Source organism: Centropristis striata, chromosome 7 (genome assembly GCF_030273125.1).
Source record: "Centropristis striata isolate RG_2023a ecotype Rhode Island chromosome 7, C.striata_1.0, whole genome shotgun sequence".
Taxonomy (NCBI): domain Eukaryota; kingdom Metazoa; phylum Chordata; class Actinopteri; order Perciformes; family Serranidae; genus Centropristis; species Centropristis striata.
The window spans coordinates 20,279,042-20,296,541 of NC_081523.1; the positions used below are offsets into that span (position 1 = coordinate 20,279,042).

The following is a 17,500-nucleotide window of genomic DNA, read 5'->3' on the forward strand; positions in this document are numbered from 1 at the left end:
GTCTTGAACAGAGGCCTGTATTTATTTTCAGGGAGCCTTGTACATCTTTAAAGTAATGTATCCAAACACATCAGCAATTCAGTAGACATCATGTTATATTATTATATAATTCATACACTGATAAAAACACGTATGCATGGACTGGATTTCATCATGATTTGAGAATTTCTCCTCAAAAACCACTTTGAATTCCAACTCGAGTGTCATATTGTATAGCTCGTATGTTCTCTCTCTGTCTCTCACACATATGCACACATACAATGTTTTATTCTGCTTTTCTCAGCACTATGAATCTGTCTCCTCAAGTCTTTCTTCCTTGGGAACTTTCTTTCTTTCCTTGGCTTTATTTTTGCAGTGTTGACAGATTAGTGTGCGTGGCATTACACAAGCCTGTGTGTGGTGTAGATTGTGCTTTCTTGCCATTGTACATTGCCATTGCACCCTTTGTGTGTAGCTTTGTGTTTATGTTAACTGTACTGTCTTTAAACTTTTTTCCTACTACTTTTTGTTTTACCAAGTGTCTCTGTGACAGGGTTTTTAGTCAGCTAGAAGTGAAATAAACACCTAAGTCTGGTGCTTAGCACACAGTGAAGGACGCAGCGAAGTGAGGGATGAAATAAGATAGATGAGGGACGGAGAAAGGGGACAAGGACATAAAGGGCAAACTGTGAGTGGCCATGTGGGTAAAAGTAATGGAAAAGCAGACTGAGGGAGGCAAAGAAGTGTGCAAAAAATAGAGTGGTTGCAGTGAGGAAAGGAATGAGGATAGGTTGCTGTTTATGTTGCCATGAGGGATGACAACAGATGGGGGGAGAAAGCGACTGGTGAGTAAAGATGGTGAAAAAGATTGGTAGGCGCAATAGAAAGGAGGGATGCTAGAAAGGAGACGGAAGAGGAAGGCAGATGACTCCAAATTGAGGACAGTGTACAACATTCAGTGGAGCTGTAAGGCAACTAAAATGAAAATCACTGCAAGACTGCAGCTTTGAAATGATTGGGGCTGAAAGGTAAGCACTCAGAGGGGCTGTTTTGGACAAGAGGGGAGATAACAGGGGAGTGGGTTGAGAGGGTAGGAGGTAGAGGTGTTTTTGACAGCACTAGAGGTCTAGGAAGGATGAAAAGTGGAAGAGAGGAAAAGGAGGTGAATTAAGCACAGATAGTGTCTCGGAGCTGAGGAACTTTCAGACAGTAGAGCACAAACAACTGGGGGATTGTGAATAGTCTTTCTGGCAAGAAGGGCATCTTTTACAATATGGTTTTTATAATACAGCCATCAATACACTTTATAGATGAATACTTTCATAGTGTTCTACAGTGCATTACTTTATAATGTATTATTGTTCATGAAGTGGCCTAGAGGTCAATCAATAACATAGACATTGACATGATTCTGCTCTACTCCAGGCTGAAGACTTGACTTGAGCACTAGAATAGTGCTTGCTGTCAGCAGATAGCTGCTTTTGTCAATATATAAAATTGTAAAAGGGGGTTACAGGGCGCGTTAAAAAAGCAAATACATCAGTTACTGAGCTCTGACTTACAATGTCTAATATTAGACAGCAGAGTATTTTGGTGATGCAGTAATTCTATATCATATCACATACGTCTCATGTGTTTGCCAGTCAAAATAGCACAATACGTGTATTGACAGACAATTGTTTCATATGAAGGTGACACATCGTTCCCTCTTTTTTACAGGTACTTTTATTATGTCTCCATCCATTGATAGAATGAGTCACAGTCCTCTATGTGACAGCTTGAAAGTGTTTTCCGGCTCTTGGAGCCTTGCCTGTAGTTACTGACAATGGAGTAGTGCAAAAAAAGAAGTCCCTTTTGTTGGTTTTTACATGTAGCCCACAATATGTTCGTGCTCTGTACCTTTTTGTATTCCTCTGTATCCATTTTTTCCTCTGTGTTTTCATGTCTTTCTGTTTGTAGTTACCACAGAGCAGGTTTTTAAAAGTGTGTAATGCATGTGGAAACCTAGCAGGAACAGCTCCCTTAAAGTGCCTCAGTCCCTTCAGTTGGTGCTGCAGTGTGGTGACCTGTAGAATAAAAATGATTTTCTTTTTTCACTCTTACCACAAATAATTACCATGATCAAACTATGACTAAGTATTGTCCACAGTCATAAAATATATTTTTACCACTGCTGATTCTTCAACAGAGCACATTTCCTTTCTAAGCTTTGAATAATAACATATTCCTCTTTTGTTTTTCTGCTTCTCTCTCTTCTGCCTCCCTCCACTCTGTCCAGCCTGTGAGCTGATGAACCGTGGTATCCTGGCTCTGGTCAGTTCAATCGGCTGCATGTCCGCAGGCAGCCTTCAGACTCTGGCCGATGCCATGCACATCCCCCACCTCTTTATCCAGCGTGCCCCAGCGGGAACACCTCGCTCCGCCTGCCCACCAACCGGTCGCATCCCCGGAACAGATGACTACACCCTAATGGTCCGCCCACCCGTCTATCTCAATGAGGTCATCATGCAAGTCGTGTCTGAGTACAGCTGGCAGAAGTTCATCCTCTTCTATGATTCTGACTTTGGTATGGACATTATGGAAATTTCTATGTATCTATTTGTCTGTCTGTCTGATTCAGGCTCATCACTTAAAGTTCAATTAAGATTGCTCTTCAAAATACTTGGAAGCAATGTCATTCATTAATTTACAGGGAGCTCAGCCACACTGAAACACATGAAAATAACTAGCCTAAAAATGGTAGTTTGGTAAATGGTTAATGAGTTAAACTAGCTACCTATCACAAGTTTGTTTTTTTCTTCTTTGTTGTTTTTTTCTTCTTCATCATGAACTGATTCAAAATGGATATTTTTTTATTTACAGATAACAACTAGTCTGTTTCTATGACGGAGGGTAAAGACTCCCACTGCACACAGATTACCAAGCCAGAGTGTAGTAACTGCAGCCTGGGCAGCAATATATTGCCAAAATGCAGTAACTTTAGAGCCAAAGTATAACTACTGTACGTTGGCTTGGTTGTGAGGTCAGTTTAGTTTAATAGTAATAAAGCAAATGCCACAGTCAGATACAGGTTGTAGTTCAATTTTGTCCAAATATGAAGGTACTCTATTTTGTCTTTGTAGGCCAGTAGAGTAGGTGTATAAAATTGCTGCTGCGTGAATTTCCAATTTATCTAATGTAATGGTATCACTGGTTTCCCAGCATGGTAGGACATTAGAGAGCTAATGGATGTATGATTAAGTCAGAATCATTGCTCTTTCTCTCTCTTTCTCTTTCTGCCAAACTAACAGGAGCACAGACAGACATGGACATGTGCATTCATATAACAAGCACATAACACAGAAACAGACACATGCATGCATATGTATATATTTATGCATCTTTATGTCAGGGACACATTAGTGTGTGTGTGTGTGTGTGTGTGTGTGTGTGTGCATACTGTCTCATTTCTCCCTTCTTCCCTGTCTCTCTCTGTCTCTTCACCCTCTCTCTTTCCACTCCATTAACTCTAACATTAGACTAGAAACATCCAATGTCCCTTTTATAAAGTGCCACTCTGTTTTTCAGTCTTTTAGCTTCCTCCTACAGAAATATTGCTCTACTGTTGTCTGTACATCTATAGGTGTAATCATAATGTGTAGGTGTATTTGTTCATAATAGACTGTGTTACATTGCTTTGCAGCAACAAACTAATATCATCATATCTTGTGACACAGCTCTCTCTCTCTCTCTCTCTCTCTCTCTCTCTCTCTTTGGAAGGAAGTAGGGTCACAAACTTAATCAAAGTCACATGAAGAACATGTCCAGTGTATGCCACCATACTGCCAGGAGCCTGTACTGGTTTGCACTTCACTATAAGGTCTCTCTCTCACTCGCCCCTCATAGTTCTGCTCCACCTTATTTGCTCTGGCACTTTTATGTGTAAAAGGAATTTAACTCTGAGTCATACAGTGGAGCACAGTATGGGTGCACTGCTCCTAATGGGCTGAAACTTAAAATCGTGTTGCATTTTGGATCACACCCCAATGAGTGATGTCAGAGCAGGTATTTCGCTAGCTAATGGAAAACACTAGCTGTGACATCACTCATCGGTGGGTGGACAAAAGTCTAACACACCTAAAAGTTTCAGCCTATAGGGAGCAGTGTAACAGTTTTCTGCCTTCGGTTATTCAGTGTTGATTTAATCCTTATAGCCATTATAGGACTCCATCTCACTCACTGGAGTCAATTAACACAATTAATGTGCTGCATGCATTGATCTCCAATGAAATCTCTGCAATGGAATTGTTTCGCAAGGCGCTCTGCAAGCTCAACCTCAATCCGCAAAGGCATTAAACATTTTATGAATATATTGACTATGTGCTGGAAGTATGTTAAACAGTGAGCTCTGCCATGCAGTTTATATTGGATTAATATTGAATAATGGCTTATGTGGCCTTTCTGGAAGTGCTAGCCTCACACCTCAGAACTTAGTATAGTAAATTCAACTGTTAAATCAAACCTAAGCAACTCTTGGAAAGAGTCAAATATAGTTTTCATCCAATCTGTAAATTTACTGGCAGAATACAGGTATTCAGTAACACAGTTGAATAGAGCTAAGTATCATAGACTGCTGTGTGTGTATGTTGGAATAATGTCTCTTAACGTTTACATGAGGTACTTACCAACTTACTTTGCAATAACAGCAATGTTCATTACGACGTCTCATAACAAAGAGGAGGACATAAAAAACATTGGGCTCTGAACCAATTTATGAGACTATTTGTAAATGAGTTCTTTGTATCAGGACCAGTTGTCATGCTGAATATCAATCTGACATCCCCTCTCCTTAGTCATACAGATAGTTGCACCACATATTTGCTTGGGTATATAACTTATGTGTGCTCGACTATAAGTTGTTGAAAGTTATCTGCAGGGTTTTACCCATAGAGGCCGTTTCCCAAATACTAAAATCTGAAACTCATGTGGTTCCTGGTGATTTTTTTCTCTTGCGCCATAGTTCTGCACTTCCCTGAAAGCCTTGATTACCAACCATGAATACAACTTCTTTAAAGCTGCATGCAAATTAAAAACAAATATATTCATGCCTGTCGGGAGAAAGCTTTTACTCCGACCTTATCCTAACCCAGAGCAAGACTGAAAGTAAGAACACCATTTTCTCCCTAGCTAGACAACCTTCAATCAACTGGTTTAAATCCAAAATGTGTTCCCAAATGGGGTATAGTTCACACAAAGTATCCACACAATAGGCCCCATAGACACACATAAGCATGCACACAAACACACACACATGTTGGTACCCCACTTAAATCCCTCTATCCCCTCTGTGTTCTGTGACCACTGATTCAGCACATGGATCCTCTGGGTTTTGGCAGTGCTGTTCTCTCAGCCACAGAAGGCCCTTTAAAGATATCACCATTGTTCCCTAATGGCCTCACCCCCTGCTCAAGGAGAGAAGGGAGAAAGAAAGAGCGCAAAGGAGAAAAAGAGAGGGAGAGAGAGAGAGAGACAGAGATGGCCTTTTAAGATGATAGCAATATTCCCAAAAGGCCTCGCCTCTGTACAAGGAGAGTTCTTTAGAGAACAGACAGTCGAGTGTGTCCTCTCAAATGAAGCTGCGGTGCAACTGTCCCAATCCCTATTTTCAGCTCTACTGGTGCGTTCCGGACACTGAGAACACATGTTTTCTCTCTATTATCTCTCTCTCCCTCTTATAGTTTATCTCTCTCCCTCTCCCTCCATCATTCTCTCTTTTCGGTTGTTCTTTTTCTCACTCCTATTCTGTTTTTCTCTTTCACTTCTTTTCAGTCCTTAGGTGTCTTGTTTTCACACGGTAAAACCTTCTATATATTAAAAATGTGAGTGACAGGTTACTGTTACCTGCTGAATCACCTTGCCCGTAATCCATTCAGAACCACAGCAACACTGGCCTCGTTGAACAAATGTTGGAAGTACCACTTAGTGGTAATAACACTGTTGACATTAAGATGATTTGTTTTGTTTTGCTTTTAGCCAATGACAAGTGGAGCCTGAGGCACAATAGTAAAAGGTTATAGCTGAACAAAAGAGCTGTTTTAAAGGTGTGAAGCTTGTTAGGTTACCAGTTTTTTATAAGGAGACTACAATAAAAGTGCAGATATTTCGGACAAATATGATTTAGAATAATAAAAAGCCTTAGGTATTATTAAAGGTAAATATTTGACTATAAATTAAGTTCTACATGTAATTGTGTGAGAAGTATTGCCACCACAGAAACAGTTCTGTGTTTCTGGATTGGCTGTTTCTTCATGTAGTGCCCCTACAGTTTTGGAGGGCAATTCACTTCTACTGCTGCAAACAAGTGCAACAACACAAGACACAGCAGGCCAGCTACTATTGGGAATGACAGAGGCACAATTCTCCCTATGCTGGGTCAATGTAGCATTAAAATTATGTTTAAGTAAAATAGTAATGCAATGCTGCTTTAAATGCATTAACGTGGGATATAGCTTTTCACATCACAAAGTAGATATTTGCCGCATATTGGCTAGTCATATCTAGCTCTTAATGACTGCTGTTCATTACCTGTATGCTTAGTGTTTATACTTTTATAGACTCTGTAGCTGTGAATAATTAAGCAGAAATTAAAAAAAATAAATCTGTGATCAATATGGATAACTGATGGCCACCTCAAGAGGATACCATTTTTAACAGGCTCTGTTTGTGATAATGCAGTCCATAGTGCCCTGGGCCTGTGCTGAAAATGAAGGTTTGAGTTCCAGTTTTAACCTATTTCCATGGTTATTAAACATGTCTCCCTCACCTTACATAATGTTTCCTAATGAAGCATGTTGATAGATTTAAAACACTTTTTCTTACCTTGAAATATACCTCTCTTATATCTTTAAACTCCTTCTGAAAGATTTGCTCATTACTAATTAATAGGAAAAATGAGATCAATTGAAAACTCCTCTGTTTTTCCTTCTTTTTCTCTCCCTATAACACAGTGAAAAGTGTGAAAATGTCAACCGCTGATCTTATGGGTTCATACAAAGAAGCGCATGTACCATATTGTGTTACAGTGAAGAGTGTCACTTCACCTTGCTGCATTTGGCCCTTTGGAGAGGTGTGGTGAAAAAAAAAACACTCAACAGGACGGACATGGGTGAGACATTTAATGAGCAGAGAGGAGGGTAATAATGAAAGACAGAAAGAGAAAAGCAGCACTCAAATGCCTCATGCATATGACAGACTCAATGCTGCTGTTTTTAAAGAAGAGATGGATGAAAAAAAATCTGATTTTTATCTTAAATAGATCACATGTAGACCTTTAAAGTGTGAAGATACTGATGAAAAAAAGGAATGAAATTGGAAATGTCAAGGTTTCACTCTAAAGAAGACTCATTGAAGGTAAAATCCCAGCATGCATTTGATCTCTCCGGGGGCTTCACATAGAAACACATCAAGCAGAGAACGGGAGGGTGCTTGGAGGAAGATAATTCTAGGACTTTATTTCCCCTCCTTTTTCAAATGCCTTGGCTTTCACTGAATGAAGAAACACTGAATTTGACAGGTAAGGGTAAAATTATGTATTCATCAATATTTTTAAAATGACCCCATTTATGTAATTCGTGCAGAATGTTCTTACGGTATCTCACGAAATGACTGTTCTCTAAAACGTTGAGAAATGGTCACACGGTCATGTGTTTCCAACACATAGTTAACATTGTTAAACGGAACTACTTGGTTACGTTTAGCACTACTTTTTCTTAGGTGTAAGTAAAAAACAGTGAATGAAAACAGCCTGAAAGCGGGGGTGGGGGCACAATTTATGCAAATCCATTGTTTTACATGGATGTTTGTTTGGCCCTTACCTGGAAGTGACAAGTGCCATATATGAACTGTATATGAACTGCAAGAGATGAAATTGAATGATGGAGGAAAAATAGGAGAGAAGAGCATAGCGAAGTTGACGAGCATGACGTCGTTTATAGAGACAGGGTAAGGAGAACAAGGTATTATGAGAGACGGATGCATAGATGGATATCTTTTTTTAACAATAGTGAAGCCCAGAGACGCCGCAGGGGTGGAAGCTGGTGGGAGGTGAGAGAGGAGGTGAAAAATACATAAAAGCTGTGCCAAGAGAGACGTGGGAAAGTTGATGATAAAGGCAGATTCAGAGGAGTGGAGGTACACTCATGAGCCAAACACCAAAGGTCTACAAGCTTTATACAGGGAGGTCATGTCTTACTTTGTCTCCTCTGGAGTATAAACGTTCAGAGACCAAGAGAGAAAAAGAGATAAAAGAGATTTTGAATATATAAGGGGAAACAGAAACAGCAAAGCAGAGTGGGGATAGGGACAGAGATCTAAAGGCATAGCATATTTGGTAGGGCAGAGTGAAAGGCAGTCAGCAAGCAGTCAGAAGCAGATAAACAGAAAAACAACTGAAAAGGGTGTTAAACCTTTTATAAACGTGTGTGACCCCGGACTAGTAGTTTACATCCTTGGAGGACACTGGAGGTGAAATGTCTTCAGCACTGAGAAGTTCAGAGAACGAGTGAGTGAGAGGAAGCCAAACTAAAGCAAAGCAGAGAGAGAGATGACGATCTAACAGCATTAAGAATATGGAGGTGCTGCAGACTGCTTCGAAGGGCCTCTAAGAAGCTAAAGGATTTTCCGGATTTGCCAGATTGATGAAATTCTCAAGTTTGGGTTTTTGGTAAACCTCAGAATGTGTAGTCAGGACAGTGAGAGGGCAGCCATCCATAATAGAAAGGAATGAATGAAAGAAGTTATGTTGCACTTTTATCCACAGCTTTTGCCATCATTTTAAAGGGTCTTCTGTGGCTGAGAGAACAGCACTGCCAAAACCCATTTTGATGTACCATGCGCAATGCTATATATATATATATATATATATATATATATATATATATATTAGGGCTGCACGATTCTGGAAAAAATGTGAATCACGATTTTTCTGCTTAGAATTGAGATCACGATTCTCTGGCACGATTTTTTTTCACAAAATGTTTGTTGCACTGATGAACTTTGACAAAACAAAAAAACAGTGCTTTGGCAAGGGCATATTAGTAGTTAAATCATTGGAAGATAAATTACTTTAACAAAAATAAAAAATAAAAATTGAGACATGCAGGTGATAACAACTTCCCCCTATCATCATATGCACATCAAACAGTCTGATTTCCTTAGAACGTAGAGTGTATGTTGTACAGTGTTTATTGGGGCCATATCTTTGGCTAGGTGATATGTGATAGCTGCTGTGATCTCCTTATGTCTACTGGAGTTTAGTGGGTATGCCGTCGCATTGTACAAGGTTATTGACGTCTGTGTTTGTTTCTTGCCTTGTACGGCTTCATCATGTTGTACTTTGTGGTGACGTTTAAGGTGACTGTAGAGATTTGTAGTGTTGCCTTACGGCGCCGCAATCAGGGCAAAACACACGCTACAATGCACCTCACACTGTCATCGTCTGGCTGAAATCCGAAATACTTCCACACCGCCGAATGTGAACCTTTTTTGGGCACGAGGTCGGTTCGGGACGGTGGGTGACTCTCGCCACTACAGCTTGGGTTTTCTTCGGCATCCATTCAACCCTCCTTACCGGCGACTTTCCTCCGCTTTAGCTCACTCTTTCCAAAATGCTCAACTGCAGGCGGGCGTCCTCCACTGAATCACGTGTTAACGTAAAGATGCTTTACCATTGGTTGAGGGAGGAGGCAGCAGCAGTGCTGCGTTTGGGGGATTTTGAAAAAATCCGGGAGATAATAGGAGCATTTTTTTCTGATGCAGCTCCAGGTATAAAATGCTTCAGAATCGACGTGTGTAGAAATTAGATCACGTGTATGTGCGAATCGAGATCGCGATTTTTTAACGATTTATCGTGCAGCCCTAATATATATATATATATATATATATATACATATATATATATATATATATATATATATATATACATATATATATATATATATATACATATATATATATATATATATATATATATATATATATATATATATATATATACACACACACACACACACACAATGTGCAATTTAGAAATTATGAACAATGTCAAGGCAGAAGTGACATTACAGAGTGTTAAAGCAAAGGGGGAAGCAAAGGAATGTAGTTAAAGTTGTTTTGTCAGAGGGGAATTTTACATGCTTTAGATGTAGACACTGGTATAATGGCAGTTGATTGTCTCTGGCAGCAAAACAGAGTCACAACACATGCAGGGGATAGAATCCCAGGGCACTTGATGATTAAATGTGATGTGACTCCTTTAGTCCAGTTGAGTGATAACCATCATATGTGCAGTTTAAACAATGCCAGGGCATAGCTAGGTCAAGATCAAAATAGGTCATAAAGTAGGAAGAAAAAAAGAAAAAAGCGAGCTAAGGTAAGTGAAAAGAAGTTTAGACACTTAAGGTAAAGTCACAGAGGAGGGTGTGCGGGGGACTAAAAGCCGGAGAAGATTTGGGCAGATAGGGAAGGTGATGCACACCTAAAAGGTGCCAAGCCTTTTATAGAGTGTTGGTTTTTTACAAGTGTTGGCTAAGCTCTCTGTGGGGACCTTGGGAATGTGAAGCCTGGGGCTTTGAGAGAAAAAAGAAAGTGAAAGAGGGGAAGTGAAGGAGGGAAATAAAGCAAAAGAGCGGTGGACGGAGATAGGCACTTAGATCTAAAGGAATAGACGATTTAGAGAGCAATAGGCAGGAAGACTACCGATGCTTTAGGGCCTAAAACATTTTATTTCCTATATCGAGGTAAACTTCCCAAGTTTAGGTTCAGTTCCCCAGAGCTGGGTACTTGAGCAATTTCAGACACACCTTCAGCTGATGATTTAATTCTCCAGGCCAAGGCTTACGAGAGACAGGCCTGCATTCCATTTGAGGCTCAATCCATATTTTAAGAACCACTGCCTTTGAGCCATACAACTGTGAAATGCCTGGGGCAGGGATAAGGATAGCCAGAGGTAAAGGCTGAGGGGAAAGACAAAGCAAAGAGATAAGGATGTTGGGCTAACAGCAGAACAGGGTGGAGATGGCATGAGAGGCGCAAAAACACATCTTGCACGGAAATGTTTGAGGTTTTTTTTTTCCCTTTCCTTAATGCCTCCCTTAAAATGAGGTGTAATTGCAAATATGGTTCATTTAAATTTAATATTTTTTTCAATTGATTATGGCCAATAAATCCTAATTATATCCACTGTTATTCAATGTTGTAAAATAATCAAATGTGAATTTTTGTTGGTGAGTTTTGGGGCACTGTATTACCTGTCACTGAAAAAAGCTCTAAAAAGGGACATAGGCTGAAACTCCTTATTGGGAAAAAATATTGACTTTGCACTTTATAGCTGAAGTGTAGTACTCCATGTCAATATGTCAATATTAGTGAAACAATACCTTACAGAGATAGAAAAAATACAGTGAAAAAACCCTTCAATGCACTGCCATCTATTGACATTTTACTTTGCTCCCCACTTTGGCCTCAACCCAAGTTGCCATGTAAAACATCACTACAGCATTAAATGGATAGAAAAGTCTTGCAAGGTCACATCTACCTTACCCTACTCCTCCTTCAGCTCGCCTTGCCATTTGAGCAAAACTAATTTATGTGTCAGCATGGACTCCATGGCAGAAAAAACTCACACTATTATATGAACAATGGCCGATCAAGCTTCACTCCCTGTTGGAGAGCAAGCACCAGCCTTGTCAAGCTGTTAGAATAGACGGATGGATGGACAATGCTTCTTTCTAAAGTCACTACCAGCTATGCTTGGCTATTCCCCAATAGCTTTCGAACAAAAGTTACAGGCGCAGGCTTTAAATGCCTCGGGCAGGGAGAGGAACATTAAAACAGAGCAGAAGGACGGGAAGGAGAAAGGCCCGAAACTGTAAAGTCAGATGCAGAGAGAAAGTGTACAAACCTAAAGTTTGGTATTTTCTTTATTTTTTGAAGGAGGGGGAGATTTGCAAGTCAAGCAGAGGGAGTAAGAGGGGGTGAAGAGGGGAGCAGGGAGGCTCTGACAGACAACCAGGGAGTTACATCGGCTGAATCTCATTTGCAGATGTTTGATGTTTCTTACTTACTCAACACTCTGGGGAATCTTCTCTAATATCGGATATCTTAACTCCTCCTTTTGGACTGTTGGTCCATTTGATTTCTTCCCAGTGCATTATCAATGGCGGTAGGCCAAAATGCCTCTGGAGAGACTTACAACCAAACGTTGGGGTCATGCTTGGCCCTTTTTATAAATTTGACAGATTTGAATTATTTGAGTTGTGCTAGAAACCTGCCATTGTATACAATCTGCCCCCATGCTAGATAGGGGGTTGTCACTGGCCCAACCTGCTTAACGACGGATGGAAAGCTGTCTTGTTTCCAGGCTACCTAAAATCATTTGCATTTTTTTTTTTTTTGCATTTTTTGGTGGGATGCGAAGACAAGTCTCCAGTAAGAGACTGGAAGGACATAACACATGAAACTGAGGCTGCCTTGTATAGTGGAAAAACAGCTTGGACTTTACACCCACTCAAAATGAGATTCAGCCTGAGAGAACAGAAAGCAAACAGGGGGAAACGGAGGGAGGTTTTCAGATGAAAAGCCAAGGGAAGAGAGGTGGATGAGGGGAAAGCAAGCAGGGGGGAAAAGAGTGGGGGCTTCTGAACACAGACGGAGTAACACTGAGCTGGTCGGAACATGCAGGTGAAATCCCTGTGTGCTGTTGGCTGCTACACTACATTAACTCTAGCTCTCACTTTGAGCCGGGGACTTGGAGGATAGATGGGATAGAGGGGAAAGAAGGGAAGCCTGACGAATGGGGGAAAGGGACACACAGGGAACCGTACCATACAAACCGCAACCTTGTTTTATAAGGAATTATGGAAACCATTCCAGTTGATCAAGTTTTCTTTGCAAAAGGCCATTTCAGTTCCACTTCTACACTCTAACACTTGAAAAGCAATAATCCACAGTGGCATAGTGCAAGGTGGGATAAGGTGCTTTAAGAAGGCAATAAGTACAGGTATGCTGGAAGTCTTTTTCACAAACTGACATGTCATTTAAATCCTTATGTGCTTTATTATAAAAGGTAGCCTTGACAAAGATGACTATTGCAAAAATAAACTTTACAACCAACATTTTAGTATGGATGCAATTGAAGAAAACATTGCGTTAAAGTCTTTTTTTTTTCTTCTTTGGTTTATGAAGTGACAGAATACGAAACCTAAAGTGACTCAGGGTCATATAAAAGTTGTTAAAATGTTGCAAAAACACTTTGGCAGGGAAAAGCAAGGTAGCAGCAATATAGTCATCTCTATTAGATGAGGATGAAGAGGCTTGGGACTGTTGGGATACACAGGATGTCTTTGCATGGGAGATTTGGGAGGAGTGGTACAGTAAGGTGACAGCGCTTGGGGAAAAAGCTGTTGAGGTGATGGGTGATCATGGTGTTAATGGACCGGTACTGTCTCCCAGAGGAATGTTTCTCAAACAGATGGCTGCCTGGATGGGCAAGGTCGGTGGCAATTGTACCCGTCTTTTTATCCGCTATGGCGTCCTGAAGCTCCTTGATGGAAAGCAGCTGACAGCCAATGATCCGCTCAGCAGTGGGGAGTACATGCTCAAGTCTTGTCCTTTGAACGGCAGGAGGCAGGAACTCAACCGCACTGATGGAAATGAGGATGCTTTTGACTATTAATGTGTAAAATTGGACCAGAATATGTCCATATTTGAAAGTCAATTGCTTTTTTCCTAGTGGTGGTCATAAAACATTCTGAGACTGAATATGTCACACATGATAGCTAAACTCTTCTACATGCTGTATTGGTACAGGCTACACTGCTAAGGGTCATCTGACTTTAGCTATTTATTCTAATAATCTGTTGCAGGACAGAGAGATAATACAAAATATCCTTCACTCCTACAGCCATCAAGCTGTCTCATTCTTCCAGATCTACCAGACTAACTGAATATCCCCTCAGGAATAAATAAAGTAATTTTGATTTTTGATTGATGGATTGATTGATTGATTTGATATACATCTTAGTATTTATCACGTTATCCTAAACAATGTCGAATATCATGGTGGCACAAGTTATTTCCAGACGCACTGTTCAGTCAAGAGAGTGTGAATAAGGCTTGTTGAGTGAGACAGTGCGGTTGGTTTTTTAAGCTCCTCACAGAGTTGAGCAAGGCGGAAGTATTAGACGTACAACCTAGACTATAAGCCAGTGTGGAGAAAGGATTGATGAGTGCAAATAAAGCCAGAGTGACCCTCTATTCAGTCAGCAGGTAAGCAGACAGATAGAGAATGGCTGACAAAGAGGCCTGTAATACAGATAATAAAAGAAGGCAGACGTGACATAAAACAAAGACAAAGTTTACACACACAGGTTTGATTAATAAGCACATGTTGGTGAGAACTGGACAAATGACTTTGTAATATGAGACAGCATATCATGCATAACAATAAGCCACCAAGTGCTCTCCTCTTTGGACTCTTATTTAATTTCTTCTTTCTTTGTTGACAAAAGCTTTTCGATTCTGTTGATTTACAAAGCTTTCTTTTCTTTTTTTAACGTGGAGAACATAAATCAGGCAGTGTAATATGCTTATGTAGCTTGGCACCATTGATTGTGAAAGGCAGTGGCTGTGCCATGATAAATATGGAGATATAAGAACTAAGCTTAAATCTGCTTAGACAAGTGAAAAGCATAGAGCGTGTACTGTGTGTTTACGTTTGTACAGTATGTGTTTGTGCAACTATACATCTTTTTGACTGTGTTTGCTCATGTGTGTTTTGATGAGGATGGGAAGGTGAATGTGATTTAGCTTTTATTGACATAAAAAACAAAGTTTTGGGGGGAAAAAACACAGACTTATTTTTTTTGTGTGAGTTAGAAGAATGCATATTTTGAAATGAACATCAGTAAATGGCCATTGAGATTTTTGTTCCTACAACTGTGAGTAAATAAGGAAGCCTGTCTGTATATGTATGGATGGACATGTGAGATGCTCAGCTGATTCATGCTACGATAGCTTATTAGGAGTCAAAACACTGGTGATGATGATTGTGTTGCCAAAGATAATAAAGTTAAACAGTAATTACTGCCAATTATTATTCCTGCCAATTAATAATAGTAATTAGATCTTAATGGCTTGATAACTCTATGCTCCCGCACCGATTTGAGCTTTGTCGTTTGGCCATTAAAGATGCGATCTTGTTGTCTCTGTTTGCTCACTTACCTTTCTAATCATCACACACAAACACAAGAGATACAACAACAAGAAGACAGGCTGCGAGAGTTAACAATAACACACTTAAATACTGTTTCTAAAACGTAGCACTCACTCATGCCAAGACATGCACATATGCATACAATTTCTGTATCTGTATGTGTGTTTATGCTGCTGTGTGCATGTTTGGGAGTGAAAGTTTGCAAGAGAAAGATTTCAGCTTTCTACCACAAACTACTATAACTTTGTTGTCATGTCTTTCCTCACCATGTCAGGCTGTTGTTGCTGAAAAACTGACAACATTACTTCTTAATCTTCTCAGTGTTGAAAAAGGTGTTGATGCGACATTTGACACACACAAACTTTTCAAAACATCTCCCGCTGTCCTTGCTTAACCTTCTGAATCTCTCAGCCTGCTTCATGTTGTCAGAATGTGTATATGTGTGTGCACAGGATTGTGTGTATCTGCTTTATAAATTCATTTCTTTCTGAATCAATGCTGTTGCAGGCTGTCTCCCTTCTTAATACGCTGTTAAACCTCCAAAATTTGGCATTGATGCAATCACACAACCGCCTCAGCCCTCTGGCCCTTAACAAGTCTAATCAATCCAGTTAATTGCACAGTCATGACACTGGCAATGACGGCAGTGTCATTCGTTTTCCATATCAAATACATCATTAGGTAGTTGCTTTACATAACCACACACACTCAGAGGCACACACACATATGCACAAGCACATCCTGCGACATCATTAGCAATGGTCTCAACCAAAGTGCCTTAATTAGGATTACCTTGACCTGCATTATAGCTCATTAAGAATAGGAGTTCAGGCAGTAAAATTACTGACACCAGCATCCTGGCTTTGTTATCATACAAGAAATAACTCTTAATAGAGATAATTACAGTGGTTTGGTGCTTTCATGTAAAACTCTTAACAGAGTCATGAGTTATTTGCTCTTGAGTGTCCCGGTTGGAATTTATAGTGGATTCAGCAAAATTGGGACACTTTTTGGCTCTTTTCTAGGAGCACAGATATTCATTGATATGCAACTGAACAAAAAGCTTTGTCCCTATCTGACTGAAGTTCAATTGATCAAAACCACTACAATTTTTCTTTTCTGTTACACAAATGGAGTAGTAAAGCGGCCACATAAGACTAGAAAAATGTTTTGGGAAAACACTTTCTAAAATGCATCACTTCTAGTTGAGCTTCACGTTTAGCACTTCCAGTATGAGGTTTTATTCTAAGATCATTCCTTGTGCACTGGTCATACTTTCTTGCACTTTTTTAGTTCAGAATGCAGGTGCTTACATATGCGCACACATTCTAGGACGGGTTTTCAATATTGTGAAACTATGATGCTGTGATGATATTTATGATTTTATTTGTTATGTTTTAATGAGTGCCTTGAATCTTTTGTCTGATCCATTTGGGTCATTAAACCTATTTAAGATGGTCTCTGCCATTTTCCAAAAATAATAACCTGATGAAGTTCGCGCACTGAAACGGTGCCCCCAATAAATCTACTGTAATTGCAAGTGTACAGACTGTTAGGAGTCATTATGGAACACAAACATCAATCTTACAGTTGGCTTTGTTCAGCTGGAGAAAGTTACAGATCATTTGTTTTATTCTCTCAAGGCTGTCCTTAAGGGTTTTGGTATTACTGCCATGATTTTGATTTAACAGTAAAGAAGTGTGAATGTCATCAGCAGATGTAGTCTTATATGTTGCCCAAAGGAAGCTTATACATTATTAGAAACACTATACTACACTAGTGTAAATAAAACAAAACAATACTCAATACCTATTTTGATACCACGGCAAAAAGAAAATCCTAAGCACACCAAATAGGATTTAGCTTTTTGCTTTTTTTTATTGACAACCACAGTTTTCTGTTTTTTGTTATAGCTTCAGTATTTGTCATACTATAATTGTATAACTGATTGTGAAAATTGTGAAATTGTATCATTTTAACCAAGTAGTATCATGTACATCTGTGTCCATGAACTAGGAAAACTGAGGAAACTCTCAGTTGGAAGCCGGTACACATACACGAATTCTCACCAAAACTTTCCTAGAACTTCTTTCATTCTCTAACTACAGTACAAATGCAGAGCTTATATAACTTTAATGTTGGTGTATATCTGTTGTTATCGATAGTTTTGTCTATCAATATCAATAGACCAAAGTATCTACGTCAATAGACCAACTGGGCAAAAAAAGATGCCTCTCACTTTGGATGAGTCACTAGCATATGCTTTTGTTT

The 17,500-nt window shown here is 39.7% G+C and overlaps 1 protein-coding gene across 2 annotated transcripts in view; it reads left to right on the plus strand.

The window, feature by feature from the left end:
• Positions 1-17,500, plus strand: part of grid2 (glutamate receptor, ionotropic, delta 2) — a 522,539-nt gene that overhangs the window by 287,686 nt on the left and 217,353 nt on the right. For both annotated transcript variants that reach the window (XM_059338134.1, XM_059338135.1), the window contains exon 3: positions 2,258-2,545. In XM_059338134.1, the coding sequence (XP_059194117.1) occupies positions 2,258-2,545 (288 nt within the window). The remainder of the gene's footprint in view (positions 1-2,257; positions 2,546-17,500) is intronic.